The sequence below is a fragment of the Sinocyclocheilus anshuiensis genome, unplaced genomic scaffold, assembly GCF_001515605.1.
Source record: "Sinocyclocheilus anshuiensis isolate Anshui unplaced genomic scaffold, SAMN03320099.WGS_v1.1 scaffold464, whole genome shotgun sequence".
Lineage (NCBI taxonomy): Eukaryota > Metazoa > Chordata > Actinopteri > Cypriniformes > Cyprinidae > Sinocyclocheilus > Sinocyclocheilus anshuiensis.
The window spans coordinates 436,034-451,447 of NW_015555731.1; the positions used below are offsets into that span (position 1 = coordinate 436,034).

The 15,414-nt window shown below is 35.8% G+C and overlaps 1 protein-coding gene and 1 pseudogene across 1 annotated transcript in view; one reads left to right on the forward strand and one right to left on the reverse strand.

The window, feature by feature from the left end:
• Positions 1-2,931, reverse strand: part of LOC107672930 (zinc finger CCCH domain-containing protein 7B-like) — a 29,201-nt gene extending 26,270 nt beyond the window's left edge. The window contains exons 1-4 of the mRNA XM_016466310.1: positions 2,714-2,931; positions 1,295-1,370; positions 1,149-1,185; positions 778-975 (exon numbers count right to left, since the gene is read on the reverse strand). Of these exons, the coding sequence (XP_016321796.1) occupies positions 778-975; positions 1,149-1,185; positions 1,295-1,353 (294 nt within the window). The 5' untranslated portion in view covers positions 1,354-1,370; positions 2,714-2,931. The remainder of the gene's footprint in view (positions 1-777; positions 976-1,148; positions 1,186-1,294; positions 1,371-2,713) is intronic.
• Positions 2,932-5,708: 2,777 nt separating this feature from the next.
• On the forward strand, positions 5,709-15,325 carry LOC107672905 (ran GTPase-activating protein 1-like; annotated as a pseudogene).
• The last annotated feature ends 89 nt before the right edge of the window (positions 15,326-15,414 follow it).

The following is a 15,414-nucleotide window of genomic DNA, read 5'->3' on the forward strand; positions in this document are numbered from 1 at the left end:
GCGTTCCGAGGATAAAATACGCATGTTTTGGCGGGGTTCCCCTGGTAAAATTCGCATTCCAGGGGCTAAATATCACGTTAATGGGGTCGTTTTTCAACCCGCGGACATGAAAAACAACCTGCGGCAACAGTGTTAAGCAGCCCAATTCCGCGGACTTGGCAACACTGGAAGAGGATAGCTTTCGTTTAGCGCATCAAGAACCTGGTTGACCGGGTACTCGGTACCACCGGTACTTAAGAAAACCTGGTACCGTAACGTTTTCATTTTTTTTAGTACCGACTTGGTACCGAAATACTGGGTCTTTTGACAACTCTAATACAATGTATTGTTGGCTATTGCTACAAATATACCTGTGCTACTTATGACTGCTTTTGTGCTCCAGGGTCACATATAAAGCATCCAACAAGAACCTTAAAGGCCAAAATCCAGAAACTAAGTGAATTTTAGCACTTTCGTCCTGAAGTCAATGGGTTTTTTGGATTGGTTTTTGGTTAAGCTCAAGAGATTCTCACATTTTATTTTATGACATAAAATACATCAATAAAACCCACTTTTTTAAAAAAAAATACTACCATGGTGTAGTTTGTTTATAGTCCATGTTTGGCTTTTATCTTCTGCCGTTTTATTTAGTTCGTTTTTGTTGTTCTCAGAGCTTATTTTCGACAATAATTCAAAGGCCAATAGAAAAATCCCATTGGGTTTTTGTCAAAAGAATCTGAGTGATGCTAACTTCCAGTTTGGCCTACAAAAATATGTAGATCTTGGTGTCAAATTCACCATGTTCTGATGGACGGCTGCGCGGTTGATGTACAGACTCTCCAGCAGGGTGGCGGGAACGTTCAGCCCCTCGGCTTGAGCGTACAGCGCCACGTTGACGCCCTCACTGAAATGATCACGCGCCTGCGTCCAGTCGCCCTCTCGAAACGCAGCATTGCCCTCGTCTAAGAGATCACACACCAGCTGTACCACAAAGCCCTGATGAACAACAACAGCAAAGAAGAAACAATCAGACAGCTTATTATACAAGAATTTTTTTAACTGGTCCAATCATGCTAAATGACTTTACTTAGCTCTACTTTAGAGAGAAAATGTGAATTTGTCTTCATTTAGATAAGCGTTTGTGTGCAAAATATTTCCTTAAGCCCAACCTCATAGCCTTCAGGGTCCGGATAAGGCAGAGAACATCTGTAGACACGAAAAACAAAGCACAGATCAACACTGTGTTTGAGATACGACAGTCAGCAGGACTGAATGATACTTAAAGTACAAGAAGAATTTTTTTTTTTTGTAGTACTTGATGAAGCTCAGCGCTCTCTGAATCTCCTCCCGGCGCTTCTGACGCTCACCGCTCATGTTTGACCATCACAACCCTGAAAAACAAACAGACACATGTGCAAAAGTTCATGTTTACCAGCTGTTCACCGTTTGTCTCAAAAGACACCAATGCTTTCTTAAAAGTGTGTATTATTAACCGAATATTTGGTGTATAGACTGTTGTATTAAACATTGAAGCGTCAACGTTTTAAATGATTATATCACAGTGTACAGTATATTTATGCATTTTCAGCAGTGTATTTATACGTTTTCATTTGTGTCGGATGAGTCAAAAACTAGTTGACTACCTAGAGAGCATTATTATCAGGCTATAGCATGCCGCTATCCCAGCTATCACAACAATGTTCTGAAAATACTTTTAAAAACATTGTAAAATTATGAGAAAGTTATTTCTGAACGTTTTCTAAACGATCAAATCTTTGATTATTAACTTAAATTTTCAAAACGTTTGAAAAAAAAATTTTTTTGAATATGGTTATGTAAAGAAAACATTACAGAAATGTTAAATTTTTATCATTTTACAAACATTATGGAGATTTTACTTTTGAATCACCAAAAAAGCTCACCGTTACGAAAATTAACCATGGATTTATTGTAGTGTAGTAATCATGTTTTTTTTTTTTCTGGCGTATTGATTACCATTTGTATAACCACAGTTTTACTACTAATACCATGGTTAAACTACGGTTAGTAAACCAAGGTTAATTTGTGGTTACTAGGGGTGTGTGATATATATCGTCTGCGATAATATCGTAATTGTTGTTTTAACGATGTGCGATTTGACATTATCGAGTATTTTGCAAAAACCATTCAAAACATCCCTACAGAGCGCACGCATACATTACGTGAAGCCTAGATTTGTCAATATCGCACACCCCTAGTGGTTACCATGTTTTTTTTTTGTTTTGTTTTTTTGGTAAAACAATGATTAATTTTCGTAAGGGCAACTAAAATAATTCAGAAAAGCGTTGAACAATGTATAACTAATGCTTTTTTGTGTTATGAGAACGTTATTAAAGACCAGATAACTTTGAACGAACGTAAACGTTACTGGAAGAATGATTGTAACTTTGACAGAACCTTAGTCAGAGATCTGAGAACGTTCCCTTGGCTGGGACGACACTCAAAACCGTTAACTTGTAGTAGAAGGGAGATAGCTGGAGATTTGAAACACGCCCAAACTCGACTTCACTTCCTACCATAAACAAACCGTTTCTGCAAAAACGAAACTAAAGCAGCTGGACATTCAGGACGACAGTCTGATAATCAATAAAGTCAGCCACAAAAGAGCACATATAACGTTACCCTCAGAATAAGGTCGCACTAGAATCACAGCTGTGAACTCATAAACTTTCCAGATGACTCCAGTCAGACTCACCTGTGTCTGGAGAAAATCGCGACAAAAGGCGCTTTCTTCGGAGTTCCGCGTGTGTTTCCTTGGCGGTCTGTGTGTAAAACATTAGAGGAATGACTGACAGATCATTAGCTGGTCAATCTCAAGACATTTGCCAAATGTGTGTGAACATGCACCGCTCCCTCGCTGTGAACCCAACTAACGTTTCCATCTAATAACCGTTTTTCCACGAGACGAGCGCGGCTGCACCAACAGGAGGCGCTCGACCTTCATTCAAATGCGTTTAAATAAATCTCTCGACGTTTTTTCGCATTATTGGGAACGTGTATAGTGTAAAAGGCATATTATTTTGAGCATGCTCCTTCATAGAATTGATAACTGGGATACAAAGTAAAACACACCATATTTTAAACACCATAAAATGATGTCAAGTAATCTATGCCCAGTAATCAACGAACCACTGTGATTGGTCCATCCTGACCAGCGATGAGTAATGTAACGCGTATCACGTGACAGTGACGCTCCGCAAAAACGTCCGTTAAATAACTATTAAACTTTAACAAAAGTTTTAAAGAAAAAAGAACACTGAACATGCTCTGTCAAAAACATGCATTGACCTGTTCGTAAGTAAAACATGCTTAAACCTAGGTTAGTTTGTTGGCATTAAATGTGTCCTTGTGTTTTGGGAAAAGTTTGAGTCAGATTACAGTGGCCTTGAATTCCCTCCAAGCATTTCAGTATCTCTACAAGAATCACTGTGAAAAGCATGTTTATACGTGATGTTACACTCACGCCTCTCTCTTTCAAATTACTAATAATTAAATTTGCCAACAAAATCAATCTATACAATGAATTAGTTCAATGTATGATCCTAAACAATAAAAAAAAAAAATCCATAAATAGTGTCTTTATGATTTTTATATGGTAATTTTAATTAACACTAACAGTAAAAGGCAAAAAAAAAAGTCCACGCTAAATAAAATAATATACGAACTACAAATCCCATGAACCCTTGCGCGTCTATACCATTACGTCATCAGAACGAGCGGGAGGTAGTACCGCACCCACAGAATCATATTAAACAACACCTGTAAGTACAAACTGAATATTTATATGCTACGTTTGTTCCGGAAATGAGTGTCGATATAGTGGCTGTAAATAGGCTGCGTCACTTGAATCGTGTTTTGCGTGCTGATCTTGCGTCTGTGTGAATCTGAAAACACGTTCATATAACGTTAGATAGACACATACATTCATGTAAACATACACACATCACTTTAGGGGTGAACAACAGCAGTTTAAACACTATTAAGAATATTTAACGTTTTAACATGCAAAGTAGGTTTACGTGGGATGAATTTATCAGTGCAGTTTAATTAATATTAATAAATTATATATTTAATTACATTGTTAATAATAGTAAATGTAACTGGAAATTAGTAATATTAGTTAAAAATATATTAATTCATTGTAATAATGAAGTGGGTTTGATTCTAGTGTGTCAAATGTTATCTTTATGATTCACAAGAACTTTCTTTGTCTCTATAGCAAAAGAGATGCAATCAAGTTAAACTCTTGTGTTCATGCATTTTCTTCAGTTGGTGTCAAGATGGCATCAGATGATGTGGCAAATCTCGCCGACTCATTGGCCAAAACTCAAGTCGATGAGGGCGAGCTCAGTTATAAAGGACAAGGCCTTAAACTGGACAACGCTCAGTCTGGTGAGCTGATGATGATCTCCTAATTTTGCATGTTTCTGTATCTTCATGAAAGAGTACCAGAGGTAATGCTGTTGTGTTGTGTGCAGTGGAGAAGATGGTGAAGGCGATCGAGGAGTTTGACGGTCTGCGAGCGCTCAGACTGGAGGGAAACACCATCGGCGTGGAGGCAGCGCAGACCATCGCTAAAGCCCTGGAGAAGAAGAGCGACCTGCAGGTGCATGTGCCAGATCATCTGGACTTATTCCCAAACCCTAAACACAGCCTAAAACAGGAGTTCTCAACTGAGGGATCATGACCTGAAAAGCTTAAAGGCAGCAGAAAAAAAACTATGCTAAATCAAGTAATTTAATGCACCCAGCCATGCATCGTAATGACAGAAAAATAAACCAGCTTATCAGCTTTTAAAAGGCACGAGAAGACAAGTTACATGTCAACACAAACGCTACAGTATTTTTCTACAAGTTTATCTGTCATTTGATGTAATTAAGACTGATGTCAGCATGGACAGGTTGTGCGACATCATCACATGAACAAATATGACCGAGACTTGCAGCGAGATAAAACTAAATTTGTGTTGAACACAAATTCGTATGAAACTTTAACAAAAGTTTTAAAGAAAAAAGAACACTGAACATGCTCTATCAAAAACATGCATTGACCTGTTCGTAAGTAAAACATGCTTAAACCTAGGTTAGTTTGTTGGCATTAAATGTGTCCTTGTGTTTTGGGAAAAGTTTGAGTCAGATTACAGTGGCCTTGAATTCCCTCCAAGCATTTCAGTATCTCTACAAGAATCACTGTGAAAAGCATGTTTATACGTGATGTTACACTCACGCCTCTCTCTTTCAAATTACTAATAATTAAATTTGCCAACAAAATCAATCTATACAATGAATTAGTTCAATGTATGATCCTAAACAATAAAAAAAAAAAATCCATAAATAGTGTCTTTATGATTTTTATATGGTAATTTTAATTAACACTAACAGTAAAAGGCAAAAAAAAAAGTCCACGCTAAATAAAATAATATACGAACTACAAATCCCATGAACCCTTGCGCGTCTATACCATTACGTCATCAGAACGAGCGGGAGGTAGTACCGCACCCACAGAATCATATTAAACAACACCTGTAAGTACAAACTGAATATTTATATGCTACGTTTGTTCCGGAAATGAGTGTCGATATAGTGGCTGTAAATAGGCTGCGTCACTTGAATCGTGTTTTGCGTGCTGATCTTGCGTCTGTGTGAATCTGAAAACACGTTCATATAACGTTAGATAGACACATACATTCATGTAAACATACACACATCACTTTAGGGGTGAACAACAGCAGTTTAAACACTATTAAGAATATTTAACGTTTTAACATGCAAAGTAGGTTTACGTGGGATGAATTTATCAGTGCAGTTTAATTAATATTAATAAATTATATATTTAATTACATTGTTAATAATAGTAAATGTAACTGGAAATTAGTAATATTAGTTAAAAATATATTAATTCATTGTAATAATGAAGTGGGTTTGATTCTAGTGTGTCAAATGTTATCTTTATGATTCACAAGAACTTTCTTTGTCTCTATAGCAAAAGAGATGCAATCAAGTTAAACTCTTGTGTTCATGCATTTTCTTCAGTTGGTGTCAAGATGGCATCAGATGATGTGGCAAATCTCGCCGACTCATTGGCCAAAACTCAAGTCGATGAGGGCGAGCTCAGTTATAAAGGACAAGGCCTTAAACTGGACAACGCTCAGTCTGGTGAGCTGATGATGATCTCCTAATTTTGCATGTTTCTGTATCTTCATGAAAGAGTACCAGAGGTAATGCTGTTGTGTTGTGTGCAGTGGAGAAGATGGTGAAGGCGATCGAGGAGTTTGACGGTCTGCGAGCGCTCAGACTGGAGGGAAACACCATCGGCGTGGAGGCAGCGCAGACCATCGCTAAAGCCCTGGAGAAGAAGAGCGACCTGCAGGTGCATGTGCCAGATCATCTGGACTTATTCCCAAACCCTAAACACAGCCTAAAACAGGAGTTCTCAACTGAGGGATCATGACCTGAAAAGCTTAAAGGCAGCAGAAAAAAAACTATGCTAAATCAAGTAATTTAATGCACCCAGCCATGCATCGTAATGACAGAAAAATAAACCAGCTTATCAGCTTTTAAAAGGCACGAGAAGACAAGTTACATGTCAACACAAACGCTACAGTATTTTTCTACAAGTTTATCTGTCATTTGATGTAATTAAGACTGATGTCAGCATGGACAGGTTGTGCGACATCATCACATGAACAAATATGACCGAGACTTGCAGCGAGATAAAACTAAATTTGTGTTGAACACAAATTCGACATTATGATGGATAAAAATTATGAGATGGGAAATACAATGAGAAATTATATTTCAGTGCATTATCCTGCAAAACTTTTACGTTTGCCCAAGAATCTTTGGATTTGCAAAGTATTTTGAATATAGATAAAAAAAAAAAATAATAATAATTTAAAGTTTAAATATATTGGTAACGCTTTAACAATAAGGTCTTATTTGTTAATATGGATTAATAGTGAGCAATACATTTATTTAATGTAGCAGTATATTATATATAACAGTATATAACTAATAATTAGTATTTGAGTATCTTTGTTAGTGTTAGTTAATAAAAATGTTCATGTGGGTTCACAGTGCATTAACTAATGTTAAAAGATACAACTATTGATCTTCGAAATCTATGTAGTAAATGTTGAGATTAACATTAACTAATAAACGCTGTATAAGATTTCTTTCATTGTTAGTTCATGTTAACTAATGTTAACAGACGAAACCTTATTGTACAGTCTTACCATATAATATTTCCTCACATTATATAGTTTATATATTTTCCATCACCATATCTGCTTAGGAAATCAGTATAGTGTGTTTTGCACATTGAATTATTGGCTGCCAAGAGCAAGAAACCACATTTAGATGATAATATTGTGCTGATAATAATGTTTATGAAACACATTGTCATATAGTGATGTAAAATTTAGAAACGAATTAAAACTATCTTCTTTACCTCTATTGTTTTTCTCTCATGTTAGTGCTGCCACTGGAGCGACATGTTTACCGGCCGCCTGCGAGCTGAGATTCCTCCAGCACTGGTAAGATGGACACTTAATGATTTAATTCTACATCTTTTAGAGCAAAGACTTTTACAAACTCTTCATCAAACCCAGTGTGCTCATAGTTAGTAGTTGTGACTATAACAGTCTGTTTAATGCTTGTAAACGTCGCGCCTCTACAGGTTTCTCTGGGTGACGCGTTAATCACGGCTGGAGCTCGGCTGAAGGTTCTGGATCTGAGCGATAACGCTTTCGGACCTGATGGCGTGAAAGGCATCGAGAAGCTGCTCAAGAGCACTGCCTGCCACATGCTGCAGGAACTGCGTCTGAACAACTGTGGAATGGGCATCGGAGGAGGAAAGGTGGGCGGGGTTTATGATACTGATGTCATCATGCCCTGAACACTGTTGTGCTCTATTATATTGCCAGTTTATTTCTCTGGAAATTTGGTGTTGCCTGCTTTTCTAGATCCTGGCGGCAGCTCTGACGGTGTGTTATAAGGAGTCGAGTGCGCTCGGCGCCCCCTTGCAGCTGAAGGTGTTCATCGCTGGCAGGAACAGACTGGAGAACGATGGAGCCACAGCGCTGGCGCAGGCCTTTCAGGTGCTGAACCATACGAGAAATGACTAGGGATGGGTATTGTTAAGGCTTTAACGGTATTACTACTCTTACCGATACTGCTTATCGATTCGGCACTTTAACGGTATTCTTATCGGTACTTTTTGTTATTCCAGTATCGTTATCGGTGCATCCCTAAAAATTAGTAAACAAGTTAACTATGTAATTTGGATGTTTTCTTTTCACTAGTATGAAAGAAGAAATGTTAAGGAAGCAAAATAGCCCAAAATTGATCAGTGAATGAAAACCAGTGTTTTTTCCTATAGTTTCTTGCCTTCATTTCAAATTTGTTTCTCTGTTTGTTAGGCATTGAAACACCTGCGCAATGTGCAGGTGATAAATTTTGGCGACTGTCTTGTTCGGTCTGAAGGAGCCAGTGCCATAGCAGAGACCCTGAGAGAAGGACTGCCGATACTCAAGGTACTGATAGGTGATCAATATCTATGCTTTGTAGTTTTGGAAAAAGAACTTTAACTGGTGACATGAAAAAAGCTAAATCAGTAAACATGCTCATCGATCTCACTCACCAGGAGCTGAATCTGTCTTTTGGGGAAATCACAGAGGGAGCTGCGCTGGAAGTGGCTCGATCCGTAAAGCATAAAGATCAGTTTGAAAAACTCGACCTGAATGGTACAAACACACATAAAAACAGAAGAAAAAAACATCACAGCATTGTCAGGATTTATCTGCAAACATCTGAACAATCAGCAATAGTTGATGCGCTGGTTAAGCCAAGTTTGGCTCTCGAAAAATGGTGAAGAACAGGTTATAAACCTGTGACAGTCTTTAAAAGACATTTAAGATTTAATTAAGATTAAACACTATGCCAAGACTGTGTATTTGTCTATTTGCTTGGAAGGTTAACGCATTGCTATAATCATCTAATACATAACACTGTTTAAATATGTTAAAATACATTTTAAAATTTTAGTTAACTAAACTAAAAACTAAACTAAAATAAAATAAAATAAATGTTCATTAAAATATATATTTTTAAAAACGTTATTTTGGTTAGTTTCCAAAGAAATATCATTTTTATTTAGTTTAACTAGATGTACTAAAATAACTGAAACTGAAATTAAAAAAAAAATTGCAAAAACTTTATACATGTATGTATTAAACTAATACAGAGTTATAATCGTAAACTACTACTACTAATACAACTATTTTTGTCAATTGAAATAAAGAAGAAATAAAATATAAATATCTGATGAATAATTTTAAATGAAAATTGAAAGTTTTAAGTTGAAACACTAAAATTATTAATTGGAAATAAATAAATACTAAAACTGAAAAAATGAGTAAATTAAATCCAAAGAGTAATATAAAATTAAATCCAAAATCCAAAGAGTAATATAAAAAGCTAGTAAAAAGACTTGGGCACAACAAAATGACTAAAAATGTAACTAAAATTAAAATGACAACTGAAAACATGAAAATAAAAGTTTCAAAAATATTATTAATTAATTAAATATTATCGATATTATTATATATTATTGATATTATTATATATTAAAACTAAAACTAAAGTTTAATAAAAATTATAATAGTATATAAATAATACTAAAACAATGTCACTGACATAAACTTGTGTAATTAAGAAAAATACATACTGCAGCAACATTTACAAACACATCCACATCATACATTTGGTTGTGTTTGTCATTAGGTAACAGTTTAGGTGAAGGCTGTGAAAATCTGAGAGAGGTGATGAAGAACATGAACATGGCAGACAAACTGGGCTCTCTGAGGTATCAAACACCCCGAACTAAAAACGACATTGTGACGTTCATGACAGTTCAGCACATTTAAAATTCTCTTCATCTTAATGCAAAGAAGAGATATTTTTAATCCTTTGCCTGATTTGCATGAGCTTTCGTTTCTCACATGATTTTTTATGAATGGAGCGTCATTCCTTCTCATGTCACAGTGATGACGAGGGAGAACCTGAGGAAGATGAAGATGAGGAGGAGGACGATGACGATGATGATGATGATGATGATGATGAAGATGTGGAGGAGGAAGAGGAGGAGGAGGAAGAGGAAGAAGAAGAGTTAGAGGAAGGAGAAGAAGAAAAGAGTGAATTAAACCAGGTTTGATCAAACAGTCAATTCTTTCCGTTTGAAGCAAAATTTAAATCAACATTTCAAAATAGAAAACATAAGTGAGAACAAAATAAATGTGTATCTGTTTACGTAGTTCTCAACGCCGCCTTCAGCGCCTCGTACTCCAGATGTCTCGTCTTTCCTGAGCTTTCCATCTCCAGACAAACTCCTGCGACTTGGCGCAAAGAGAAGCTTCCTCATCCAGCAGCAGGTCCGTCTTTTCAGCTTGTGACTTTTACAATCTTTTATATTCATTTCAGGGTTTCTGTGGCTCTTAAAAAGTTTTAACTCACCCTTCTGCAGTTTAAGGCCTGAAAAACATCTTAAATCGGAGCAGAAAGCCTTATATTCATATATTTGTGGCATTAATTGTTGCAAAATATGAATATCTTCCTCACTATTTATCCTGTTTTCCAATACAAACATCTAAGCATCCTTAAATCAAGATACATTTACTTGAAATGCAAAATGAAGACAAATCTTGTTTTCTGAGAAACTGAACAAAATTAAGTGAGTTTATGCTTGAAACAAGAACAAATATCTGCCAGTGAGGTCAGAAAACTTGTTTTCCCTTTGAATTCAGTTGATTTTTATTTTTTTTTTAGCCCAGTGGCAGATATTTGTTCTTATTTTAATCAAACTCATTTTGATTATTTTATCATTTCTTAAAGGGGTCATATGATGCGATTTAAATTGTTCCTTTCTCTTTGGAGTGTTACAAGCTCTTGGTGCATAAAGAAGATTTGTAAAGTTGCAAAGACATTCTCAAGCCCGCCGCCTCTGCTCACTCTAGCCCCCGGCCTCCACTCACTCTAGCCCGCCGTGTGTGACGCTGTGTTTCGTTGTGAAAGCGAAACTACCGTATTGACTCGAATATAAGACAATGTTTTTTTCTTGGAAATACATCTGAAAAAATGCGGACGTCTTAAACACATTTCATTATACTAAATACACAACATAATGTTCTTTTTAGCAGCATCATATGACCATATGAAGACTTTTTCAAGTCATTTTGCTTTCTCAAGTAAATGTATCTTGATTTAAGAATCTTTAGACATTTGCACTTGAAAACGACAGAAATACTGAGGAAGAACAGCACTTGTTGGCAGTGTGATCAGATGGTACAGTAAAAGTTATTTCCATATCTACTGTTTAGGAGCAACAGGAAGTCTTGTTTTCTGAGAAACGGAACAAAATGAAGTGAGTTTATAATTCAAAGAAAAAACAAGTTTTCGTACCTCATTGACAGGTATTTGTTCTTGTTTGAAGCATACAGTCAATTGTGTTCAATTTCTCAAAAAACAAGACTCCATGTTAAATTTGCATCTCCAGTAAATGTCTCTTGATTTAGGAATGTTTAGATATTTGTTGGAAAATGAGACAAATACTGAGGAAACTTTCAATTTTTTGCAATGTATGCAACATTAAATGCCATGACTTGATGAATTAAAGACTTTCTGCTCTGGATTTGTGTAAGGGCGATTTAAGACCAGCAGAAATCCTGTTACTTAGCCTCTTTAAAAATCTTAAATTTACCTTCATTAAACCTGCAGAAACCCTGATATCTAAATCCTGTGTAATCAGAGTTGGGAAGGTTACTTTGGAAATATAATAGGTTACAGATTAGTTACCCTATTCAAAATGTACTAAGTAGTGCATAACTATTTCAATTAATTTGATACATTTTTGATTACTTTACTAAATTTCTAACAAATGTTTTGAAACATTTTAAGCAGGCAGGGTTAACCTTACAGTAGCACTCAACACTGATTACTCTCAAACTTTCAAAAATCTTTCATCTTGAAATTAAGATTATAATAGTTTAATTTTAATGCACAGCCACTACAAAATCAGACGTTTGCACCTCTTTTTACTTTGAGATCATTCTGAGGTAAATACAGATTTTAAATCATAACATGAAACCGTTAAATAGCTATGATACTGTTTTTAAAATCAAATCTTTGCATATCTATGTCAGGAAATACTGGCATCTAACAATGCCTTGGGGGGAAAAAAACAGTTAATCTTAAAAAATAAAGCATAAACATAAACCCAAACAGGAAATAAAACGATTAACAGTTATGGAATAAGCATGCGTTCTAATCTTCTGAAACACTGGTGTCTCATATTTTAGAGCAGTCACTGCAATTTGGGAAAGAAATCAATCAAATCTGTACGTATGTGTGAAAATATTCAAATATTACCTTTTGTAATCGTTACCATTTTCATAAGTAACTGTAATTTAATTACACCTTTTTTCTCAGTAACTGTAACTGATTACAGTTACATTTATTTTGTAATTAAATTACATAATTCCGTTACATGTAACTAGTTACTCCCAACACTGTGTGTAAAGTTTGTCAGTCCCTGTGTGTCAGTCCCAGTGCTGAGTGTCAATGCGTTTTCTGCAGGTGGACGTGTCAGATGTGAGTAAGACCGTGGAAGCGTTTCTGAAGATCTCGTCTGTGTATAAGGAAGACGACGCCGAGGTGAAATCGGCCGTGCTGGAGAGCATCGGTGAGATGAACATCCGTCAGACGGCTGCTGGACGATCTGAGACGTCTGACTGATTCTCATGTGTCTGTGTGTTTCAGACGCAGTGCTGAGTAAAGCCTTCCTCACACCCTCCTTCCAGGGCTTGAGTTTTATGTCGTCGTTGCTGGTGATGCTCGGGCTGTTGAAGGTACAAACGTTTAGTGCATTCAGACCGGGAGCGAAAACTGAGCTAATCTGTTTGCTAATGGATTTTACATATAGTTTTTCTGTTTGTTTCACTTGGAAATATCATGCAACTAAAATAGGTTATGGATGCCATTTCATGTTGGCTTTCTGTCATTTCAGCACTGTTACTTGTTGCTAAATCATGCTGTTCATGCCACATTCTCTAAAGCATTTTATCAGCACGATTCTCCGGTTCTCAGGATGTTTAGCTAACTTGTCTACGAAATCTGTGCATGAAACAGCTTGAAATTGTACAGAACTGTGTTTTTGTCAGACATTTTGATGTCAAGGATCCTCAAATATTGCAAACAACCCTCTTTCTCAAATATAAAGGTGTACATTTTAATGTAGACCCATGCAGATCATTTAAACTATGAGGAAAAAAACTGTAAGCATGCTATTATAGCACATACAACATGTTTAAAAAGTCTTCATGCTAATTTTTAAGATTAAAAATGTATCACTTAATAAATGTTGTTAGGGTTTCTGCAAGTTTATCAACTTTATTAAGAACAATTAAAAGAAAATTTCATGTCTAAGGGAAATGCAATGAGTGTATTAGCAGGACACTAAAAGTTAAAAAATACAACTCCCAACTGATTTCCATTCATTTTAATTAATTTTACAAAAAAATTGCTAAACTATAACATGGAAATAACTTATACTGCACCTTCTGATCACACTGAACAAAATGTTCTTCCTTTAGTATTTTTGTCTTGTTTCTCAGGACAAATGTAAACAAAAACAAAAAAAATCTTAAATCAAGATTCAAAAAGGACATGATGCAAAGTCTTATTTTCTGAGAAATTTATCAAAATGAAGTGAATTTTAAAAATATGTATATCTACCAATGGGCTCAGAAAAATCTACTTTGATTCATAGCGAAACAAGCTTTTTTTGTTTTAAGCATTAACACTTAATTTTCTTCAGTTTCTGAAAATACATTTCTTGATTTAAAGTCCGCATGAAATCAAAATTGACTTTATTTACTTTACTAGTGCACATTGCTAGTCTTGATGTAAACAATTAATCCGTGCAAGTTAATCCGCTGAAAAAAATTGTCAGGTCTTAAAAAGTATTAATTTGCCCTTCCACAGACCTTTATTTTTATTTTATAAATTTCTGCACAAAACTATACTGTATGTATATTATATTATTATATTATAGCACTTGTATATCATTGCTCTTTTGTTGATTTTGATTGCTTCCATTGTCCTCATTTGTAAGTCGCTTTGGATTGTAAATCGCTTAGTAATTTAGCGTCTGCTAAATGACAATGTAATGTATATTTCAAATTTTTTAAATTTTTTTATCTCATTTCATCTCATCCTGAACCCCAGTTTGAAAAACCCTGTCCTAATAGAAATGCAATTGGTTTCATTACTCACCATGACTAAAGCAATACACCCCAAGAAGCCAGCGTGAAGCGGAGTGCCTAAAACCCCCTTAGCTGTTATAAATTCACTGTAAACCACGGCTTCACGGGGCTTATTGCTTTTATAAAACGGTTATACCATATACGTAGTAAGGTTTCACAAAATAAAACCGAGCAAATAAAGTGTAGTGATATTAATAAAAACAGTATGCTTCCGCCAAACAATGTAGTTCCTCAGAATCAGTTGTGGTTGTAACAAAGTGGTTGCCGAGCAACAGACAAACGTAAACAAAGGTGTATGTTTGTAGAGTAATTTACAACAGCTTCGAACGCAGCTCAACCAATCAGAATCAAGGACCGGAACTCTCCGTTTTATAATAGAGCTGTTGGACCTGATGGTGGAAAGTGTGTTTTGATGTTCATCTCTCTCTCTGTAGAGTGAAGACAAGCTGAAGCCGGTGAAGGTCGTCCCAGGACATCTACAGTGTTTGGAGCATGCAGTGAAAAAGAGTTATTTCCCTCGAGAACACATCACTGTGCTGAACGCTTTCATGGCCAGGTAACCCAACAAACAGAAGTGTTTACCTTTATGAACGTTTTTTGTTATTAACAGCATGTGATGTGTTTGATTATTTTATATACAGGCCGAATAAGTCGCTGGAGCCATGCAGCAGTGCTCGAGATCGCTTGCAATCCACCCTGCAGAAACTCAAACCTGAGAGCTGAACAATTCTGAAACACACGTGTGCTTAAAAGACTTGCATCTGATTTTTAATATTAAACAGTCATAACAGGTCTTGAAACCTCACCTGATTTCCTGCCTAGTTTATCTTCCATCTAAGCCAACATTCAGATTTATAAAAACAATCTTTAACATGGAAAAGTGCTTAGCGCCGGGGCATATCATCTATTTCAGAATTGAGGGGGACAGAAAGTTAAAGTGTAATATTGGTTTATTCGAATGATAATATATATGATAATGATATATAATATATATCAGAATATAGTTACTTTTGCTATGAATAAAGTTCCCATGACATCAAAATTTTTGATACCACTGAAATTTCATAAAGCTTATCACC